At 38.6% G+C, this 23,263-nt stretch overlaps 1 protein-coding gene across 1 annotated transcript; it reads right to left on the bottom strand.

Annotated features, from left to right (window-relative positions):
- Window positions 1-3,245: 3,245 nt before the first annotated feature.
- myh9a (myosin, heavy chain 9a, non-muscle) lies at window positions 3,246-21,935 on the bottom strand. The gene is made up of 41 exons (XM_059560875.1): window positions 21,762-21,935; window positions 17,938-18,269; window positions 17,548-17,704; window positions 17,423-17,450; window positions 17,227-17,320; window positions 16,769-16,789; window positions 16,249-16,341; window positions 16,095-16,158; window positions 15,870-15,968; window positions 15,494-15,637; window positions 15,152-15,247; window positions 14,758-15,029; window positions 14,479-14,652; window positions 14,186-14,359; window positions 13,749-13,863; window positions 13,274-13,464; window positions 13,054-13,175; window positions 12,608-12,677; window positions 12,336-12,496; window positions 11,996-12,104; window positions 11,781-11,912; window positions 11,484-11,690; window positions 11,237-11,374; window positions 9,457-9,580; window positions 9,076-9,247; window positions 8,736-8,948; window positions 8,380-8,524; window positions 7,908-8,114; window positions 7,698-7,802; window positions 7,384-7,536; window positions 7,037-7,285; window positions 6,662-6,874; window positions 6,204-6,416; window positions 5,937-6,098; window positions 5,621-5,749; window positions 5,407-5,495; window positions 5,155-5,278; window positions 4,847-5,055; window positions 4,128-4,236; window positions 3,666-3,838; window positions 3,246-3,546 (listed from the first exon to the last, which is right to left on the bottom strand). The coding sequence occupies exons 2-41, from the start codon at window positions 18,262-18,264 to the stop codon at window positions 3,438-3,440; spliced, it is 5,886 nt and encodes a 1,961-aa protein (XP_059416858.1). The 5' UTR covers window positions 18,265-18,269; window positions 21,762-21,935; the 3' UTR covers window positions 3,246-3,437.
- Between the last annotated feature and the right edge of the window lie 1,328 nt (window positions 21,936-23,263).

Here is a 23,263-nt window from a genome sequence, read left to right as displayed (position 1 = left end):
ACTAGACGCGTAATCTGCAGAACAACGCGCAAGAACCGGTTTCAGCTCGATTATTCCAGCGGCACTCGGGGGAGAGACACTTGATGCCCTCCCACTGAAGCTCGGAGGTAAATGTCTTCCCAAACTAGTGTTGTCAAAAGACCCGGTACTTCGGTACAAAGTCGGTACTAAAAAAAAAATGTATGTGACGGTACCAGGTTTCTTTAAGTACCGGTAGTACCGAGGTCCCGTTCAAACCCGGTTCAGCGCTATGATTTCCGCGCTATGTGTTCTGCGCGTCTCCGTGTGAATTAATGAATGGCAGAGACGTGCGGGTTTGTTTACTACATAGACTGAAGCGCATGACGCTTGCATTAATTTCAGCATCTGAGCTTCAGAGTTCTCTCTCCATCAAGCGATCTGAACTTTTCAGTTCATCTCAATGGACGCACAGCGCACCTGTATTTGATGCTCTGTAAACTCTTTGTGAAGACGCACGACTCACCGTCGCTTTGCTGATAGCGCTGTTTCTCACACATGCAAAGAGAGAGAGAGAGCGAGAGTCTTACCACGCTGAATCGACACGCTATATGTAAACTATTCTTTGTTGTCTTCTCCAGTCAAAATAATGGAGTTCATATAGAATTATTCATATTCATTTTCGAACAAGCAGAAGACATAACGGTTTCTCCGGTAGTGGGCGGAGCTAATGCGCAAATGGCAATTTCATTGGCTGGCGCTGATCTCTTACCGTCCCTGTTTTGATTTCAGCAAATCATTTTGACCGAACGCAGACAACGTGATTAATATTCATGAACCCAGCAGCTCATCAATTCATAGTGCATTGTATATACATTGGTATGATAGTAGAATTAGTAGTAGTATTGTCTTTTAATAATAATTAATATGATCTATTACTATTTTTTTTACAGAAACCCTCAATGACCAAAAATATCTTAAGCATCACCACCAGTCTTAAGTTCAGTTAAAATGACAAATATGCATTCATTAGCTAGACCTAAAAGTTAATTTTTACATCAAGGCATTGTGCTAGAAATATTACTATTATTTAGTAAAATGTATGTGATGCTGCTACGACTGTTGAAAAAAATTATAATACTTTATTTTTTAGAGAAATAAATCACAATATTTCTTCCATGTTTTAATTTTAATAGCAAATCCCCTTTATTTACCAAAAATAAAATGTGTTTAAATTTCAAAAAAATAAAAGACAAATTAAATTTGGGTGAAACTTGTAGAAAAACTTTAAACACAGTTGTAAATAAGTATAAAGAATGGCATTGGTTTTATTTTTAGTGCTAAAAAGTTATTTTTATTTTTAATTAGCATATTTTTGTTTTGCTTTGGTACCGAAATTGGTACCGAGAACCGTGGATTTTCACTGGTATCGGTACCGAATACTGAAATTTTGGTACCGTGACAACACCATCCCAAACACCGAATTGATTTAACACTGATGACATCTCTTGTGATAAATTGGGCATTCTTTCGAAATAAACGAAAGTTAAGCCATGGGTTTTAAAAAACGTATTTTTTAATTGCCTATTAGAAATATTAATAAAGACTGCAGTTTATTACTGGTATTAGTCATTGATTGAAGAGTCTTCCCCTTTTTAGTGCAAGAAACCCCATCAAGACTTTGGTTATAAACCCAGAAGCCAATTTAAAATAAAGTACAGTAACGTTACATTTATTACATAAGCTAAAGTTACACAGAAGCAACCCAGCATTTCCAAACGGCCACCCAAGTAATAATACAGGTTCAGCCAATTCAAGATAAGAGTCCTGATAGATTTCGTTTTAGTAAAAAAAAAAAAAAAAAAAACACAAGTTGTGTTTTTCTTTTGCGCATTATTGGTATTTTGGTTACACAAATAACATTTTAATTTAATTAAATCTCAATTCATAGTAAACTATTGTAGTTTCTGGCTGGGATGCCTCACACATAAAGAACAGTCAAAGAACATTATTTGACATTCTTCATCTTCAATGTATAGATTTTACTAGTATCAGTAAAATATGCGTCCCATTCACCGAGAGACACTGTGACAAAGCAACCATTTAAATGCTGTAATTTTGCATAATTTACAATGCATAATAATACGTTATACATGTAATTAAAACAAATTCAGATAACATTTTTAAGAATCACAATATGCGTCACATAGACCAGTTTTGTGCTGTGGGTAACAGGAGGATTTTCCACCTGGCCACCAACGCAAGTACATTTCAAACCTGTGGGCAGCACTGAACCATTTTATTATAAATATTTTATGAATGTGCCTTTATAATGTTTCCATCTACAGTCTTTCAGTTATCAGAGATCTTTAACCATTTGATCACTTTAAATCATTAAAAAAAAATCTTGTCTAAGGAGATACTGCTGCGTTTGGAAGAATTAGAGGTAAAATTGAGGGTACAAAAGACAAAGCTTTAATCAGATGTAATGAAACCATAGGTGACATTAAAAGTGAGAGGAAAAGATCTTTTCAATTGTTCCAAATACAGTCAGTCCACAACAATTGTACTGAAGTTTGACAATTTATGGGTCTATCAAGATTCTCCAAATGGTGCCATTAAACATACATCAGGATAATGTATACAGTATAATGTAATATGCAGAAAAATACCATATGACAGATTAATTTTAGCAAATACATTTAAAATTGAATACAAAAAAAAGTTTGAGTACAAGTGAAAACTTTTACACACCCCACCACCTAAATTGTGAACTTCAAAAACAGAGAGAGAGAAAAAAAAAAAAAAACACATTTAGTTTGCAGTAATACATGGTGTACAAATCCTGAGAACTCTCAAAAACATTAATAATATATGTAATTAAGGCAATCAGTCTTAATTTTAAAACCGTAGAAGAGGTGGAAAAGTGCCCGTTAATCTATTAGGAAAAAGGCTTAATTGGTGCTGAAGTGCTCTTGAAACAAAATTAATCTCTTTGGCTGATGAGTAATATTTCTCTTAATCCTGGATGTATTATTATCATCATCATCATGTAATGAAAATTCTTCCCATTATCAATTATAAAAATTTTCCAACATTTAATTTACTTTGAAAGTGGATAAATACTTTGTCTTCCCCGTAAAATATAAATATTCAATATTTATTCAAATGCATTGTAAGGCAGTTATCAACAGGGCAAGACAAATTACGCCAAATGAACTTTCAGTTTCACTGGAAATATAAATGTTTGATAAATGGCAAAATGAAAGAGCTTTCCTCATCCTAAATTCTCTTTTTTTTTTCCCTTGGATGCAAAGTTATGGCTTGGATAATTGTTTGGCTCCGAATCTGCTTTAAAACATTGAAAATTACAGTGAAAACCCCATTAAAGGATACGGTTGCCCTTAAAGCATACAAATTTCATTTAAATTTGAAACTTCGTGGCAAATAGATCCTCATCTGTAACACCACTTTGAATTTTACTCCGGAGTTGGCTCTGACCCCTCACTTTTCAGACTGTTCTCCTCATCACTATCCACACCCGAGCGTCCAGCTGTACGACGTACGTTGACATTAAAATCTCCACGCCTGAAGACAAACATAAGTCATACAAAAAAAAAAAAAAAAAAAGGCATAAAAATGTAAAACCGATGTTTGTTGTAGTCATGGTTCTTTGTCATTCTTCCACAAAGCAGCGGAGTACACACCTGAGTTTGTTCTTTAGGGTGCTGACCTCTCGGTTCATAAGATTAGCAGACTCTGTGGCATCTTCCAGCTCTCTCTGCAGCTTCCTGCGGGAGGCGTTAGCTCGAGACGCTTCCTCCTCAGTCTCCTCTAGCTGCCTCTTCAACTGCTTCATACGCGAGTTCAGCTTCTCAGTCTGACAGGAAGGGGAAGATTTCTTTATTAATGGCATTTCAAATACAGCGCTTTTATGATACTTACATTTCAGCTGTCCACCATTAAGAGTAAAACTTCATTACTATTAAATAGGAATATTAACTAGCAATAAAGACAACAAAACAGGTCTTGAATTTCTATTAGCTTTAATGGTCCAAGTGGATCAAATCACCTTAATCTGAGAATGTATAAAGATCAAATTAAGACTCTGCCTTGGCTTTGCAGTAGTTTGAACTCTTACTGTATTATAAATTAAATGCACAACCTACCTCATTTTTGTATTGTTCTGCATTGCGTCTCTCATCATCAACCTGCAGTAAGATCTCTTTGAGTTTCTTCTCCGTACGCCGCACCTGTTTAGTGGACTGCTGCCTCTCCCTGAGAGAGAGTAAATTAAAGGGTTAGTTCACCCAAATATTAAAATTTTGTCATTGAGTCACCCTCATGTTGTTCCAAACCGTTCATCTTTGGAACACAGTTTAAGATATTTTAAATTTAGTCCGAGAGCTTTCTGTCCCTCCACTGAAAATGTATGTACGGTGTACGGTCCATGTCCATAAATGTAATAAAAACATCAAAGTAGTCCATGTGCCATCAGAGGGTTAGTTGGAAGCATCGAAAATACATTTTGGTACAAAAAAATAAAAATAGTGACTTTATTCAGCATCGTCTTCTCTTCCGGGTCTGTTGTGAGCGCGACTGCTCTGACTGTTGACGAACGACGCTGCTGATATGTTTTTGTTATTGGGCGCCAGAAAACATGTCATTAATGACATAATTTTAATATTTGGGTGAACAAAGTAAACCACTGACACATGTTATAATACTAAAAAAAATAAAGACCTTACAACAAGCTGACAACTGAAATGTTATTGGGGGATTTGAGGTGTAATCATGCTGTGCAAGTCTATAATGATATCTGTATATTATGCCAGACTGTGTGGGTTTGAAAGTTGCTGCCATTAACAAACCATCTACCATCACTCACTTCATCTCATTATCCAACTGCTCTTCGAGCTGTGGGATCTTGGCCTCCAGAGCAGCAATAGTGGACTTGTACTTGCTTTTCACAGCTGCCTCTAAATCCTGAAGCTTCTGCTTCAGGTCCTTGTTCTGGCGGTCCAGCTGAGAGCGCAAACCCTCCAGACGCTGGCTATTACCACGCTCTGCAGACAACTCCACTGTAACCTGCTCAGCCTGACGTTAAACCAAAATAAAGCCACAGAGAATAAATGAACACCATTTGAAGTGTTCCCAAATCTCAGCAGTCATCTCATGAAGCTCTCTGTATTCTACCTGCAGTGTTGCTTTTTTAAGTCGATCATTGACCATTTCCACATTGAGATGTTCCTCCTCAAGTTCTTCTTCAAGCTGAGCAATACGTGCCTCCAGTCTCCTCCTGTCATCACTGCTTAGTGAGCTGGCAGAGGAAAAAAAAAATGAAACAAAAACAACCCTATTTAAACCACACAACACTGTGAGATAACCAATACACTTCGATTTTCTAGGACACGCTACATCACATCTCAGTGACAGCAGGTAACTCACCTCTTGGCATTCTGGCTATTGAGCTCATCCTGCAGTTCATCTCGTTCTTGTTGGATTTGTCTCTTTGCTCTGTCAGCAGCAGCCAGATCCTACAGAGAGAGGGAAAAAAAGGGGGAAAGGTTTTCTGCATGCACACACTTAAAGAATCATATTCTTCTAAACAAACAATTAATTAGGCCCTGGCTGCAACAATTCTGATCCAACAAATTCAAACCTCATGCAGCTGCATGATGTCAGCCTCCATGCTCTTGATCTTGCGCTCATTTTCTTTGGCCTGGTTAAGAGCCTCATCTCTGGACAGACGCAGTTCCTCAACCTCTCTCATCTGATCTTTCGTCTGGGCCTGCAAAGCAATAGAGGAAATTACACTGATACCACATTGAAGCCACGGCCACTGCATGTGCGCCAATTATTTTATTCCACATGCAAAAGTACAGATCTGATTTCTAGTCCCTGAAACCAGAAACTTCGCCACCACTTTAATACAAAAGTGATGGCCATATGCTCATGCAGAATGTATATTTGTATACCTGTAGTTTCTTGAGCTGTCTGAGGGCCTCATCTCGAGCCTTGTTGGCATTGTCGATCTGAGCAGCCAACTCTGACAGATCCAGCTCAAGCTTCTTGCGCACAGATACGGCCTGAGCCCGCTGTTTCCTCTCATCTTCAAGCTCCATCTCCATCTCACGCACCTGACATATTCAAGAATAATACAAGTAGACATGATCATCTCCCAGTTTCCCCAACATCTCATCGATTAACACTGTTCTGCAGAGGTCAGGCAGATGAGCACATACCTGTTTGACTAGCTGCTTCCGTTTCTCCTCACCCTGCTCATCTCTGCTCTGCAGGTCTCTCTCAAACTGCGCCTTCGTGGCCTGCAAGTTGACCTCCAGGCGCAGTTTGGCATCTTCTGTGAGCTGCAGTTCATCCTCCAGCTCTTCCAGCTGAGTCTTCATTTCCGCTAACTGCTGTTCCATTCCTCGTTTGGCCCGCTCAAGCTCATGTACCTTAAAAGAGAAATAAAAAAAATTGCGCACAACTAAGATAAGGGGCAAGAATAAATCATGACTAATACTTTTAGCAAACTGAATTTTTAGAATTTAAATGAACAGATGTTTTGGCAATGACAATAATAGCTCTGTTCCAAAACGTTAGCATGTTGTAAAGATAATTAAATGGCAGCTTGTTAGGTTTTGGAACAGTTGTCGTCTAAAAATACATGTTAGACTTATAATGCTTCGGTTTCACATACACTCTTTCCAGCATCATCCTTGGATGACATCAGGTCCTCCATCTCGGTTTTGAGCTGTTTATTGACCCGCTCCAGTTCATCCTTCACGTCGGTAATGGCCTCCAACTCTCGAGTCAGAGTCAGGGCTCTGGTCTCTTTCTCGCGTGCCTCTGCCTCAGCACGATCCTTCTCCTCCGCGTACTTCTGAGAGATGTTTTTCTCCTCTGCCAGCATCTGCACAAATTGATGTATTTTATCACTTAAAAAGACTGCAAGACTGTAAAGGTGATTAAACACTTTCAAAAACACCCAGAGAAGTAGCATTCAAAATTTCCATATCTTGTCCATTAATAGAAAATACACATGCTCAATTTACAGATAAACACTGTTGTCTACCTGGTCAAACTTCTTCTGTTTGCGTTCTAGCTCCTGAACGGTCTGACGCAGATGAGCCTGGTCTAGCAGGACATCATCTAGCTCTCGCTGCAGACGAGTCTTGGTCTTGTCCAGTTTATCGTAGCCAGCATTCCTTTCTTCCAACTGCTGCACGAAGTTTTCCACCTCCCTCTGCAATTTCTTTTTCCCTTCCTCCACGCTTTCTAGGTTCTGGGCCTCTTGCTCGACCTTTTTCTTCATATCTGCCAACTGAGAAGCAAAAACAATAAGAACAGTGCTCTCAAAGACAAACTGCTCCTAGACCAGCATCACCCAGAAGATGTCCACAGACTCAATGGTGCATGCACCTGAGCTTGAGCAGTGTGCAGCTGCTTTTCAAAATTCTTCTTGCTCTCCTCTTCCTCCTCCAGCATCTCTTTCAGGTTGTTCTGTTCATCCTCCAGTTGCCGAATACGAGTGGAGAGTGCAAGCTTCTGCCTAGTCTCCTCCTCCAGTAATGCCTAACCACAGAGAAAATATATAAAATAAAAATAAAAATAACTTTTCAAAAAAAAAAAAAAAAAGTTTTATCAGCAATACTGGTAAAACAATCAGCTATTTGAAAGTCCACCATTGATGTTAAGAGCAAGCAAGTGCACAATAGTGCATGACCGAGTTGTACCTGTGTGTCTTTAAGTTGAGATTCAACAGTAGAACAGTCTTTTGCAGCTTTGATGGATTTGCTCTCCACTTTGCTCAAGGTACCTTGAACAGCTTCAAGCTCCACCTAATCATTGATACAGAAAATTATAGGATTTTTCATGGAGGCATGAGTTTCCACTAAAATGTGCAATTGTCCAAATATCTTTAAGATTCTTTTAAGTTTCAATACCTGCATCTTTGACACTTTATCAGCCATTTCCAGTTTCTGTCTCTCACTCTCTCCATATTTGACCTGGAGCTCCTGGAGCTGCGATTCGGCTTTCTTCCTACGGTGCTCGGATTCGTTTTTACCTTGTGACAATGACTTAAGTTCGATCTGAAGTTCATTGCGTTCACTCTCTAGAGCCTGTTTAGCTTTGTCCACAGATGCTTTACTCTGAGGGATCCAACAGTGAAAGTCAGTCAGCATTTTTCTGCAGTTTGCTTTTGTGGATGGAAAGAATAAATGTACACTTCTCAGAAACACTACCTTTAAAATTAACTGGTTAAATATAAATCTGTGAAAAATCTGTACAAAAGTGCTAAATACATACAATATGCAACACTGAAATATATGGCAATCATAGAGCCAGCTTTTCAACTCAAGAAACACTCATATAAAAAAAAAAATTATAATCCTCGCAGCATTCACATGGTCTCACCTTTTTGGCCTGCTCAAGCTGTTCATTGATCTCCTCAAAGGCCTGGTTGTGTTTCTGTCGAACTTCAGCTAGCATCTGTTCATGTGAACGAGCCTCATCTTCCAGAGTCTTCTTCAGCTGAGACACTTCAGTCTCTCTCTTTGCCCTTCAGATAGAAAGTTAACAATTGTGAAGCTGATAAAGGATAGTGCAGTATCTTCATTTTCCTTTAAGAATGACATGCTACCATTGTGGAATTAACACCGATAATTCAACCGTAATTACCAGTCATAAATTAAACAAAAGTTCAGATTTGATAAAGCAAAATATCTCAAGTTATGTCTTCACTAGCCCAGTCAGTTTTCCTCATGGCTGACCTGAGTTCCTGCTGAGCAGCAGTAGAGTCCAGGGTGTCCTCGAGTTCGGTCTTCAGAGCTTCCAGCTCCTCTCCCAGGTCCCTGCGCTGTTTCTCTGCTTTAGTACGAGCAGCTTTCTCCAGCTCCAGATCTTCCTGCAGCTCTGATAGTTGGGCCTCCAACTCACGAATGTTCTTCTGGGCAGCGTTCTTAAGGGCAGCTTCCTCCTCAATCCTATAGTGAAAACAGTGTCATTTTTTTAGTAGCTAGAAATTAAGGCCATTAAAGTAAAAAAGGCAAAAGTGGAAGTGCAATGCTAATTCTCCAGTAAACCCTTATTTTTTTGTTAAGTTTTACTCACCTTGCTAGTGCAGCCTGGAGTTCTTCCTCTTTCTTGGCCAGCTGGGCACGGAGCTCTGCTATCTGAGCCTGCAGCTCTGCTATCTGATCATGCAACTCTGTAGAGTCACCCTCCAACTTCCGCCTGTTCTTCTCCAACTCTTGCCTCAGCTTCTCTTCCTTCCTTAAACGATCTGAGAACATAAAAAGGAGACATCATTTAACATCAAAGGGAGTATTTAAAAAAAAAAAAAGCAAAGATGTAGAGATCGAGAAAAGAGAACACAAAAACATGACTTTGTTATGGCAAATGTTATTTATTTTTTTCCAATCAGCATTTTTGGGCTGACTTTGAATTAATTTTTAAAAAAAAATGCTCGTTTAAAGTCCTGAAAACACTTACCCTCCAGGTCTGTAATCATAGCTTCATGTTTGTTCTTGAGTTTTTGCAAACTCTTGGATTTCTCTTCCTCTTCAGCCATGTTAATGGTGAACTCTGAAATTCTCTCCTCTAGCTGCTTTTTCTCCTGCAAGCACAGATACCCACACACAACTATAAAGGACAAGCACTTAATGGTTTCTGCAGCAGACTGCACCTAGTGCAGTCCTTGCAGGTGGGTTGAAGAGATGGCTGACTTTATATTCTGGTTGGAAATCAAGAAATGGTTCTTATTCAGGAAAGTCACTTGCTTAAAGCACATTTTTGGGAGAAAGTTATTGTAGTGGTAGTTAAATACTACATTTGTTTTGTGTAGAATTAGTCAAACTGTCTGGATCCAGAATCATAAGGTGGAATCAGAGACATGTTTGTTGACATTCATTTGAACAAGATGGCGCTGTGCATGGCTTCCTTGTTTGTAGCGCCTTGGTACTTTTACCATTTTTTTGTCCCGTTTTAAAGAAACATTTTCCCCCAATAAGCTTTACTAGGGATGAAAGCCAGAAGATCAGAAATGACACACCTAATCAATTTTTGCAGACTTTTCGGCATTCACATGTTTTGCTCCATCAGGGAAAACGATGGATTAGGTTTTTATATCAACGAAGGCTGGTGTACATGACAGTTTTAAAGATGTGCTGGCCAGAGTTGGAAGCTTTATTAACTGCAAGCCTTTTTATTCGCTGCAGGAGTTTCTCTCTTTTATCGTAGTGAGTGCATACATTCCTAAAACAGCTGGCACACAGAGCGGCATTACCCAGACAATGACATTCTATGCGATTTTAATAAAGCTAATCTCACCTGTTAATTGCCTTACAGAGATCACATGCCCTACCAGAGACAGCAATATACTGGACCCTTGCTACACAGTTTAAAGGATGCATACCACTCTGTCCCCTGAGCAGCTCTGGGACTCTCAGATCACTGTTTGGTTCAACTTCTACTAGCAAAAACATATCTGTAAAGCCTGTAATAATAGCGGTTAAGAGTTGGACTAATGAAGCGGAGCGGGATTTACAAGCCTGCTTCGATTGCACGGATTGGAGCTGCAGCCACTGATCTGGCTGATCTCACAGACGGTTACATCCTACATCAGTTTCTGTGAGGACATGTGTGCTCGAACCAAGGTTTGTTAAATATGACCTGGTTGAAGGCAAACTCAAACGGTTTCACCAGGACAAAGGCCCTATACAAACAGACCAAAAACACACACTAAATAGGGAGATAAGAGACGATACTCTGAAGAAAAAAAAAAACACTACAATATCTAGGCATAAAAACATTCCCCCCATGCCATCTCTAGCTTAAACTGCTAACACAAATAACCACCGGTCTTCTGTAATTTCATAACTAATTATTGCCCCTCTCCTGCTCAAGTATCATGTTAATACATTTATTTATACAGCTGTATATACTGTAATGCACAAATATGTACATAAATATTCTGTTCCAATGTATGTTCCAATGACATTGACAACAGAAAGAACATTTAGATGATGATAATGTCAAATGTATGCATGTTTGTCCCAGGAGCTCCTAATATATATATATATATATATATATATATATATATATATATATATATAAAAAAAGCCCCACAAATTCTTTCGCTGTTTGCACACACACTTGGCAAATAAAGCTCATTCTGATTCTGTTAAATTCCTTTCCCACCCCCAATTAAGGAATTGTTAATTGAAACTACTTCGTAGCTGTTGCACCTAAAAGAATGACATTTTTGTTAGACCTTGTTAAGTTTGGCGTTCTGGTCATCAAGAACCATAATTTCCTCCTCAATCTTCTTCATCTTGGCATCCATGGTGACCTTCTCCAACTGCAGCTTCTGCCTGGCAGCTTCCTCCTCATCCAGTTGTTGTTCCAGATCCTGGGAAAGGATTTTAGGTTTTTCAATTACAAGTAGAGTAATTTCAGTCTGAAGCTCTAAAGCACCGATCTCCCAAATGTAAACCATTTCATCAAACTTGTGGTCTGACCGTGATGTTCTGTTGCATTTTCTTCCTCTCTGTCTGAAACTGTGAGACTCTCTCCTCCTCTTCTTCTAAGCGGGACTCCAGGTCATGCAGGACCTCCTCCAGCTCCTGCTGACGTGCAGCAAGACGTGCCCTCATCTCTTCAGCCTCTTGAAACAGCTCTGTCGCTGCCTGCAACTGCTCCTGCAGTGCCATCTTCTCTGCATGTAACTTTAACAGGGATATATTGGATAAGATTATGGACCCCAAGATGGTTTATTCTTTCTTGAAGTAGAGGAAACAGACCACCACCATATATACCTGCCGTTGTTTGGCCTGAAACTCTTTCAGTTGGTCATCAGCCTGCTGCTGTCTCTCCTTCATCTTAACCAACTCTTCTTCTTTAGCGACCATTTCCTCTTCCTTTCTGGTCACCTGCAGCAAAGGCTTCACCTGAAAAGAGAAAAGTGGAGAAACTGCTTTTAGACCTCTTATTGATCTTATAAACATACAGGTTTATGAATCTGGATGTCTACCTTGGTAAAGAGTCTCCACCAATTCCAATTCCTGAGTTTCAAGTAGGCTGCACAGTTCCTCTGGATCACTCTCATGGCCGTTAGCTGCTGCTGCCTCTTGGCAAAGGCTCTACATAAAACAAACCACAAATTGTCATTGTCAGAGACCCGTTCAATTAACACCTTACAGACATCTGTTGTCAAAGACATTTCAATATCACTTATAAAAGTTTTTCAGCTTCTCAGTATCAGCCTGAATTGTAATGCATCTGGTGAATCCCTAAAAGTCACTTCGGTCGGTTCTAGCTGTAGTGTCATGGCAATGTGAGCTTTACTAAATTAAAAAATTTAAAATATCTACCTCCTAGACACATAGCCTCTACACCAGGCTTGGAAAGTGATAATGACATCAGTGATCTTCAGATCTCGCTCCTCTTCCAGATGGGCAAGAACTCCAGCCCTGAAGAACACTTTACTCTGACCTATACGGAACAAGTTAGAATCCAGCTCCAGGGCTTTGATCTGAAAGAGAGAGAAACAAAATTATATATGCAATTAACAACTTAAATTTTCAACAAAAAGTAGCAATTGTCAAAGCTGAAGAGTTACATAACAGTGTGTATTAACTCTTACCATTAGGACACAGGCCTGCTTTCCATCCATAAAGCCCTTTGGGATGGCATTTGGTGTAAGGATCTCATATCTGAAATTATATTAGGAGAGAATAAATTAGAGACTCCGTTTCAGTAGTCTATACAGTAGTAGTAGTTTTTGACATGTCAGCACCCAAGGCTATCTTTATGGCAAAACTGAGCTGGAATACATAAAAAAAAACCAGGAGTTAAAATTGTTCAAGAATTTTTTAATTAGCACATGAAGAATGTTGTCTTAACTAAACAAGTAAAAATTAAACAAGTCCCTGAATGAGGATACTTCATATAGGTTTCTACATTGAATTAAAATTAGAATTGTCCAATAACATTTAAGTCTATAGGTACTAAATAGAATAGACAATTCTATTTCCTGCTACATAGTATAGAAGCAGTCCCAATACTTAGCATTCATGAAAATCCAAATACCTTTGTCTGAACTCCTGGAAGACAACACGGTTGGGGAACCCTTGTCTACAGATCCGAATTCCTTCTAGAACACCATTACACTTTAGTTGATCTAGAACCAGATTGTGCGCCAATTTACCAGCCTTAAGGAGAAAAGCAATGACTTAAATTGTTGGAGGCCTCAAAAGGAACATGATCCATCAGGCTTTACAAATGGTTTTGAAGATTTTTCTCTTCATACCTTCTTTTCATGATTGGGGATGATGCATCGGACAAAGTTCGGGTTGGTGTTTCTGAGAGTGGTCATCAGATTTGTCAGCTGCTCCTTGTACAGTTGTCCTACTGTACGGAACATTCCTTTACGTGTCTTGACGGCTCCATGCAAGGATTCAGCCATTCCAGCCACTTTGTCCAATCCCACAATTCTGTCCACTGATGAAAACAATGAAAAACAAAACACATTATGCCGGAAACCAATATAAGAGGCAAGACAACTTCATGTTTATCTGTGGAGTCTTTTAGTGTCCAGGATGAACAGTAGCAGACCACCTGCATATTACACACTGGCAGAACCAGACTCACTTTACTTTATGACGACCTAAAAGCCTGACAAACAAAAGCTCAATGCAGCAGGTGGATTGTCGTCAAAACTTGTTAGACATTAGTGAAATCATACTCAAATTACAAACCATTAAAATCATCTTAAAGTCACATACCATCCTTCCACAGCTCAGACACAAACTTGTCTGATGATTGGTTGAGTAGAGTAGCTACATTGTCATTCAGAGGGTCCATGTTTTTCATTAGCCATTCATTTGCCTTGTAATCAACCTGTAGAAGACCGAACAGACACATACATGATACACTCCTAAAAATAACAACCAATTAGGTATATCCTATTAAGCCCCAATTGTTTTTAGTTTTATACAGGGAGGTGAGGGAAATGTAATTTTTTAAAGAATGCTGAAATTTATTTTTCATACTGAACATTATAACGTTGTGATGCGTTCACTTGGCCACCTCAGCAATTTCCACAGACATTGCCAATCCAGTGTGACTCCATGATACAGACATCCACAGTATCAATTACTTTACAAACATATGAGAAACTAATCTTGTTCAAATAGTGTTTAAGACCCATAGTGGTTCTTACTTTGCCAGCATAGTGAATGATACAGAAGTCAGCATCATCTTTGAGCTTCTTGGGTTTCTGGAATTTTGAGTTGCCACCCAATTCCTGAACTACTTTCTCCACAAAGGATTTGTCTGTGGCTTTGGGAAACCAGCACTCCTCATCCAACAGAGCCAGGATTCCTGGAGGACCAGCCTGAGGAAGGGGAAAAAAAGGAATCAAGGGGATAAAAGAAAGGAAAAATCAGGGAATGAAGGAGCGTTTGAGACTAAAATCGTATTCTACAATGTTTAAAGAGGAAAGGATAAACCTACAGGCTTCTCAATAAGTTCAATACAGGGCTGCAGGTCAAGGCCAAAGTCGATGAAGCTCCATTCAATGCCTTCACGCTGGTACTCCTCCTGCTCCAGGATGAACATGGTGTGGTTGAACAGCTGCTGAAGCTTCTCGTTGGTGTAGTTGATGCAGAGCTGCTCAAAAGAGTTCAGCTAAAGAGAAAGCAAAATTTAAACCAAAACGGGCCATTAGAATGAAGACGCTCACAAAATAAAATGTCTGGAAAATGTTTATTCTTTTCCAAAATCCTTTCATACCTCAAAGATCTCAAATCCGGCGATATCCAGGATTCCAAGGAAAGAAGCTCCCTGACGCTTGGTCTTGTCTAAAGCTTTGTTGATGCGCATAACCAACCAGCGAAACAGTCTCTCATACATGGCTTTGGCCAAAGCCTCCACTGCAAACTCTGCCTGCTCTTGAGTCTGAGCCTTTTGAACATAATCACGACCCACTTTGATGCGTGGCATGAGAATGGCACGTGTGAAATCTGTCACATTCATGCCCAAGAGGTGGCACACCTTCTGGGCCGCTGATAAATGAGAAAATGGACATTGAGAACTTGTATATGATACGTAACTCATACACATAACACGCAAGAATAAAACCAAACTAAGACTAATTTATAGTGCATGCTAATAAAGAAATTTAAACCTGTGTCATCGGGCATGGAGGCTTGGTCAGAGTTGCGTTCCTTTTTAAAGCTCATGTTTCCCAGCTGGAGTACAGAAGAAACCACTTTCAAAAGACCTGGGACATGAGAACCAAACATTACATTTCACCAGACAAGATAATAACAAACACATCACCCCTTAGGAAGATAAACACCAAACTTCAAATTCAGTCAATATGACAGAATAACTACATTTTATGATCTCAGAGTCCATCATGTGAAACTGGAAAACTTTCCTGATTCATGAAAGACCTCACACCTTTAGGTGTTTAAAACATTGCAGAAGAACTACAAATGAAAGTGTCTTGTTTGGGTCTCTGTACCTGTCTGCTCCTCCTCAGGGATGCCCATAATCCTGAAGGAATCTATGGTTTCAGCAAACAATTCTTTATCCTGTTGTCCGGGGATAGTTACATTTCCATTTGACAGGAAGCGGTACTTATTGTAGTCTTCTAGGCACAGCTCAGCTGTAGAGAGGAAAATAAACTTTAGGACTAATCTATGAAAAGTTTATAGAGTATTAAAGTTCTTGGTGTATATTTAAACTTGGTGTACATTCACAAAAAGTCTCCATTAAGAGAAGATTAATTTAATGTTCCTTCAAAAAAAAAAAAAAAAATACACAAACAGTATGGATATTATACATGTATACACACACACACTACATCGGTGACTGTTTATGGCATAAATGGTACTCACCACGCAATTTGTCTTCTGCTCCTGATAGCAGGTAATAAAAAACATGGAAGGTCCGTTCAACTTTGGCCTGTCTGATCGCACGAGACTTCTCTAACAGATCTGACAAAGGCTTGTTAGGGGATTAACAGAACGCTGAATACATTTCTGCATGAGAACAATGAAACAAATTGTTAGCTTGTTAATAATTTAGTTTCTTAAATGATGGTTCAGTCAATAAAAGGATACAAGTTTCAATATTGGCTCCAACGATGTAACCATTGACATCAAAGTTTATCCTGATAAACTTTCCCTGTGAATGAACCGCTCATATTGATTCACGTCAACACTTAGTGGGACCTTTTAAAAGGAGTCGAGTAGATTTTTGTCTGTGCAAACTTACAAATCGAGAAGAATTATCATTTTTGACAGTCTTGGCATTGCCAAAGGCCTCCAGAATTGGGTTAGCCTGGAGCAGCTGTTTCTCCAACTCCCCCTTAGCAGACAAAGAATTGAGAATATGGAAGGAAGAGTGCATTTAAAAGTAAAAAATGCATGAACTGTTAGCAAATAGTGAAAAAAAAAAAAAATCCTGAAAAAGCTTGATACACCAATACGCAGTAGACCCAGGTCACCTATTTGCAAATAAAAGTTTTGCTTGAGGCTGAAAACTGATGCCTATTTTTGCAGTTCAGTACATTCATTAAATTTATAATGCTAAAAACAGTTCATGCATTAAACTTTGTTCCACAGTGTTAGAATTTGCATTAGCTGAAGCAGTTAGACTTTGCAAAATAACTTCTATAGTTAAGCCTGCAAACAACCATGGCCTACATGACCAGGAAAGTGGAAAAAAAAAAAAAATAATAAAAAAAAAGTGAACGTGGTTGGACAGAGAAAGGAATGAGGGAGTCATAACTCACATGTGACAGGGTGACACTGCTCTGGAGGATGAAAAGAAAGAAATTCTCAAAATATTGGCACAAAATGAAGGGGGACTCAAACATGCTTAAACGTACGGCACAACATTCAATAATGGGATGCATGTAGGGTTGTTTTTTTTTTTTAAGAGACATGCAGGTATTCACAAAGTAATTTGATACCCAGCGGAGAATGACTGAAAGAAGTTTCAAATCCACAAACACTTTTAACAGGAAGAGATCAGAGTGATATTAACAAAACATTTACAGTATCATAATGGGGGCTGGAGACAGAATAGCTGATGTTAAAAATGGATGCGGTTAATTATTTATGAACTGCTCTGTAATGACAATCAGCACTCGTTGTGTCTGTCAGTTGTGCATGCAAATAAACATTTGCTTGTTAATGACTTTTCCATGACTCTGAACTCAGCAAAAAAACAAAAAGGGTTTGTACTCACTTGATCTTTCTTTGTTTTGAAGGATGACGCTACAGATGCAAGGTACTGAATGACTTTTTTTGTGTTTTCAGTTTTTCCAGCACCAGATTCACCCCTGGACAAATATTAATGAATAATAAGTTTTGAAAGAACAGGTGTCATTTTGATATTTTATTGCGGCACTGGAATTTCACATTAAGGTCCAAGTCGAGCTTACGTGCACAATATGGACTGATCCTCACGATCTACAAAGATCAAGAAAAATTAATTAATACTATCACATGAACAGGAGTGCCATTTTACCAAGAATAATAATATCAGTCATGCAGTTAGTGTTCTCACCCTGCATCATGCTCCTGTAGGCCGTGTCTGTGATGGCGTAGATATGAGGGGGCATCTCATGCCTTTTTTTGCCTTTGTACATCTCTACGATTTCTTCCGTGTAGATCGGTAGATGCTTATATGGGTTTATTACCACACAGAAGAGCCCGGAGTATGTCTGAAACAATTTACATCATGAAACAAAACATTAACATTGACTAAACATTAACTACCAATTTAATTATCAATCATAAATGCCTCCGCATTAAATGGAGTTGAACAATTATGAGTTTTCCACAGGTTTTCTGCATAGTCAACATGTCCATTTGTTAACTTGCCAGTAAACGCACAATGTGTGCAGAATTCCCTAAACTTGAACACTACAAACATATGCAATTCAGACAGACTTACATAGATGAGTCCCGAGTAGTACCTCTCCCTCAGGTTGTGTAGAACAGAGGCTTCATTCAGGCAGGTAAGCTCCGCCATATCCTCCACCTTGTTGTATTTGGGTGGGTTCATCTTCTGGATGTCATCCTTGTTCACCTTGATCTTCCTGCCAGAGTCAATCAGCTCCACAAGACACTCATCTCCAGTCTCCTCTTTGACGGAGCCGGCCTCAAAGCCAAGCTTCTCGGAGGGAACCCACACCAGCTTCTTAGAAGCCCAGTCCGCCTGGGCCAAAGGGTCGTTGATGGTATTGCGGTCGGCATAGAGGAACTTCTCTGCATCTGACATTTTGGCTACATGTGAGAGAAGGTATAAGTATTTATGTTTTGTGGTGGTTTAAAATGTTATGGTTTTGTGATTTTAAAGTTCCACAGGATATCCCAATATGAGGTTTAATGTTTAGAGAAGAGGATCTGAGAATTAAAACTAGCATGACAACAGTGTCTTTGTAGTTCCCCAATCGTGCACAGACATCTACATTGGGGCGACTCGTTCAAGCGTCTGACTCCAGTATGTCAATATTGTACTAGAAAACTTGACAACCACACCTGCTCAGGTGACAGGTCTCTGACTGATACTGCACTACCTCAGCTCTTTTACTTCCATTCTACTTCCCTTTCACTATTTATTCCATACAGAGTCAATTTCCTTCAACAACCCCAATTATAGCAACTCCATACATTCCCACACTAATTTCAGAACCCCACAATTCAGTTTTAAAGATTCAGATCCCCAAATACAAGAGCTTTTGTGGCTAAAAACAAAGTCTGACTAACCTGGAAACTTACAAAAAGTAACTGTTTAACACGTGCGCACACACCCATTTTCATTCAGAAATCACAATCACAAAAAGTTCACATTTCAATGCATTCTTACTTAATGATAAAAATTTAGAACCAATTAGACCACCACATTAAAAAAGGTCAAGATTTCCAAAACTTTATATTTTATAATTCATATATTAATCATTTTTAATTAACATTACATTATATACATTGTAACTATATTGTGGTATATTTTATACTGCATATAAATTGAATAACTAAAACGGTCTTGTAAATGTAAAACTATGCATGCACAATTTTGTGCACAGAACTATGTGGCAAGAATGCAGTTAATAGTGAATGACTCACCTTTTCCATATTACCATAACATTTATTGTGCCATGCCTACATTTGTTTGTTTGCTTGTATTTCCATAACATCTAATGCTCTTCATTCACAGCAAGATCAATGTAATTTGAAAAAGACAAATAGTAGTAACGTACAGCAGTAATGAAAAGTTCGTTTGGCAGATCACCACTAAGATCCAATCCAACCTAACACCTAATGTGTGCCGTTTCACACATACGCAAGACACAAGCTCTTATTACTTTGAAGTGGAGGAACATCTGTACTGAAGCAGTAATTCCTAAACAAGTTTGGACAATGTCATTATCTGCCACACCCTGTGGAAGACTCCAGAACTCTGAAACGAACGAGAAGACCTTTATTTCTATCAAAAAGAGCAAAAATGTAACCTTATATGGCTTAAAAGGCTTACAGAGCGATGGATGTTCAGATAATGTTCAGTAACTATCACAAGAGCCCACTTAAGAAATATTTAGAGGGCAAATAAGAAACATCAGATGGGTTTGATAAATTATGCAAAGGTCTTCTGGAAAGCAAAAGATATATAGTCTCTGCTGTATGAGTCTAAATGGCTAAATACTTATTTGCATAAGAATGGAGCAATGTTAGGACTCATTTAAAAGATCTAGAAGTACACATCAATATCTTCACATTTACTAGAAATCGGTTCATTACCACTAAAAATGGTCAATGTCTGTTGTTTTGAGGTGCATCTATAGTACGTGGTCAATAAAATCCTATTAATTTCGGTATCTAAAGAGACTTTATATTTTTTACTCTCATTCTGAGGATGTTGGTAAAACACAATATGGTTACTGAAAGAACAATTAAAATAAAATAAAGAATATATAGAAAATTATTAAAAGTAGAAGAAAAAAAAAAAAACACTAAATAAGTGACCTACAGTTGGGATTTCACTTGTGACTAAAGGAGAGTCATACACCAGTGTACTAAATATTACCTGTGCCTCAAGGGCAAGGAAAAGAGAGGCTTCTGGGAGTCAAAGTTCTATGCCAATTCAAACTTTGAATATACTTACTTGCAGTGACATGTACACTCATTTCTAACCTAACAGATAGAAAGCCAGACATCCAGAGTGAAAAAAAGAGATGCTACATGGTGTGCAGCGATACCACTGATAGCACTTAAAGCATGAGAAAGGCATCTTGAAAGTGAAAAGAAAGAACAGCACAGCTTTAGCATACAGTTGAGATAGAGGGAGTGTAAGAGGGATAAGGAGATTAGCAGGGTGTCATCTCTGTCTGCAAGTTCATTAACAGCTCAAATACAGTCGCTGTGATTAAATGCAGATGACAGCATGTGCGTGTGCACATGACATACACCTCTGCTGGGTTGCCCCATGATGGTTTGTCATATGATTATACAAGATCAAAAAAAAGGAACTAACTAGGAGTGAATTGCAGTACATGTAAAATGACAAAAGAGTTGGACAATTATGGTTTAGTAATGAGGAACAAAAAAAAAAAAAAAAAAAAAAAAGTGAAATGGTTTCATGATATTGAAAAATTGCTTAACCACATTGACACACTTCCTCTAGCTTGAAGCATTAATGCATGACCTTAGAAGGCAACATGCTAGAGCTTGCCATCTTAAAATGAACAGCCTACCTTTACATTTTATTGCATTCATAATATTTCGGTCTACATTTAAAATGGAGAATATCCAACGTAATTATATCTGGTCATAATGGCCAAACACAAGACTTGGTAAAATATCCATCATACTTCACTCTGGAAACTAACTAACTAATTATGTATCTATAATATGTAAATTTAATGCAAGATACCCCTTTATATTTAATATTTGTTGTCTTTCCTTTAAATGCCAATTTTATGGAAATGTAATGCAAATAATTGTAAAATCTAAATCTGTTTTGTAATACAATAAAATGAGTTTTCAAATAGGCTGAAATATAAAAAGATTAAATGCCATATTAGCTTTACATGCAAACGGATTTATTTGCCGTTTGTTTTTGAAGGGGGTGATGTGGGACATGTGTTTGTCTGTCCTGCCGTCAGAGTAGTCACCTGCAGTGCCATGCCGAACTTTATCCCTCCATCAGCACGTTCTCTCATCCCACTGATCTTGGCTTATGTTCAATCCTTACTTACAGTTCAAATGCCAACAGCTCTGAGATGAACAACAGCAACACAGGAGACTTCACAAAGAAATAAAAACGTTCATGCAACTAGCATTGTGACGTAATAACTGAGTGTCCTCAGAAGAATGGGTGTCCTCAGGGCTGAGCAATTCGGGCCGTGTCTAAAGAAACTGGCCTGAAAGCAGGTTGGGCGTGTTGCACAAACAGAGCAGACGGATCACCTGAGATGTTACAGATAGCGGAGTTGCGCGTGCGTTTTACTAGCTACATTATTTTGAGTAGCAGTAGGCTGCTAAAATAAGAAAATACATAATCAACATGGCATCATATTTTCATTTTTAAAAGTGTTTAATTAAGCTACGCTAAATTAAAGACTAGAATTTCCATTTCCGTAGCATGAAATAATTTTATCAAGTAGAAGAACAGCATAGTTTTAAGCGCGTGCACTGGCTGATTGTGTAGAACAGGTACAGGTGCGCGCTTGCTCGCTCAGTTGAGAATGAACTGCAGCTGAATATTAAATGTTCGCTCACCTGTTTTCTCTCAGGCACCGTTTATTGAGATGACCTTCTTTCTCCAAATCTCCTGCGTTTTCACAGAGAATAACACGGATGCGACAAATGTATCCGAAAAAAGCTTTGTAGTTTGTGACACTCTCCTGTTTGCTCATCAGCGTACTGCTCTCTAGCTTCCTATTGCTTCACTCTGCAAACTCGCCCTGACTCTTAAATCAGCTGTGTGGGCGTGTCAACACAACGTCGACACACCCCGTGCCCCGCCCATTTATATGATTGAGCGCTTCTGTGGACGTGTCAATCAAAAGATGTGATTGATCATTTCTTTAAAATTGATCCAAAACATTGATCTTAGGTTAAGGCTGTTAGTTCTAGGATTTAATCATTGAGTTTAATTTAACTAAATTTTTTTTGTTTGTTTTGTTTTATACTGGAAAGAGGCAAAAATAGATTTTGCTAGTTAAATATACATTAATTAATTTTTATACACATTTTACTACTGAAATTGCTTATATAATTACACACTAAAAAAACATTAGATGCTTCATAAATGCTGGAGGAAGCTGGAGTGGAGGAAGGCTGCTGGTGGAGTTGTTAGTGAAGGAATGTGGTTCTTTGTCTGTACTTGCATTCCTGCAGTGATTTTCCTCAGTATATTTAAACATACTGTAGAGGTAAGGACTGAGAGAGAGAGAGCAGGAGACTAAAGTGAACGTATACTGCTATAAGTCACCCTTAGGATATCATAAAACAATAACCAGTGGTCAGGTGATAACTATGATGACCTGGTCTGTAAACTACTGACACATTATCTTCATGGGCGATTATAGATATTGCATTTTTCTCTGTGTGTCAATCAGGGGTTGCCAGATATGTGAATTGATTATTGTAAATGATGTTGCTGTTATTGGCAACAAAGTAAACAGGCCTCCTTTATAGAAAAATTCCAACAAAAAAAGAAAAGTTCACGTAAGGTCACAAAGAATGTCAGACAGATTCTTGCTGGTAATCCTATGTGAAACTGACTTGTGGCAGAAAGTTTGATTTTATGGAAATAAACAAAATGGAGACTCGCAGCAAGAAAACTTGTTTGGGAGTCCTTAAGCGCACTGACAAGTATAAGTTTGAGTCTACCTGGCCTCAGGTGGGTTGATTCTTCCTTATATGGTAATGAAGCAAACAGAGTGAAAGGGCTGTAATTTAAGCAACAGTGGTTTTGGATTACCAATAACCAAACTGGCCCTCCCCATTTTCTACCTTCCTTCTTACTCTTAATCTGAAATACTCAGAGGCATGAAAGATGAGCAGATAAACTGTCAATAGAAGGCTTGTCACTACATGACAACACGCCAGGTAAGCAGACAGCAATTGAGCTTTCTAAACCCTGCTTTCGTTTGCACATTGTTCTGCTTCAGATACACTATGGCATCTGTATTCTTATCCATATTATGCATACCAAACCAATGTAGGGTATGTTATTTGATATGATAATGAAATAAAAAAACTGTTTGGTCTCTAAA

This window comes from Carassius carassius, chromosome 10, assembly GCF_963082965.1.
Source record: "Carassius carassius chromosome 10, fCarCar2.1, whole genome shotgun sequence".
Taxonomy (NCBI): Eukaryota; Metazoa; Chordata; class Actinopteri; order Cypriniformes; family Cyprinidae; genus Carassius; species Carassius carassius.
The sequence above is the reverse complement of the archived record's forward strand: the minus strand, read 5'-3'. Positions and strand labels throughout refer to the sequence as shown.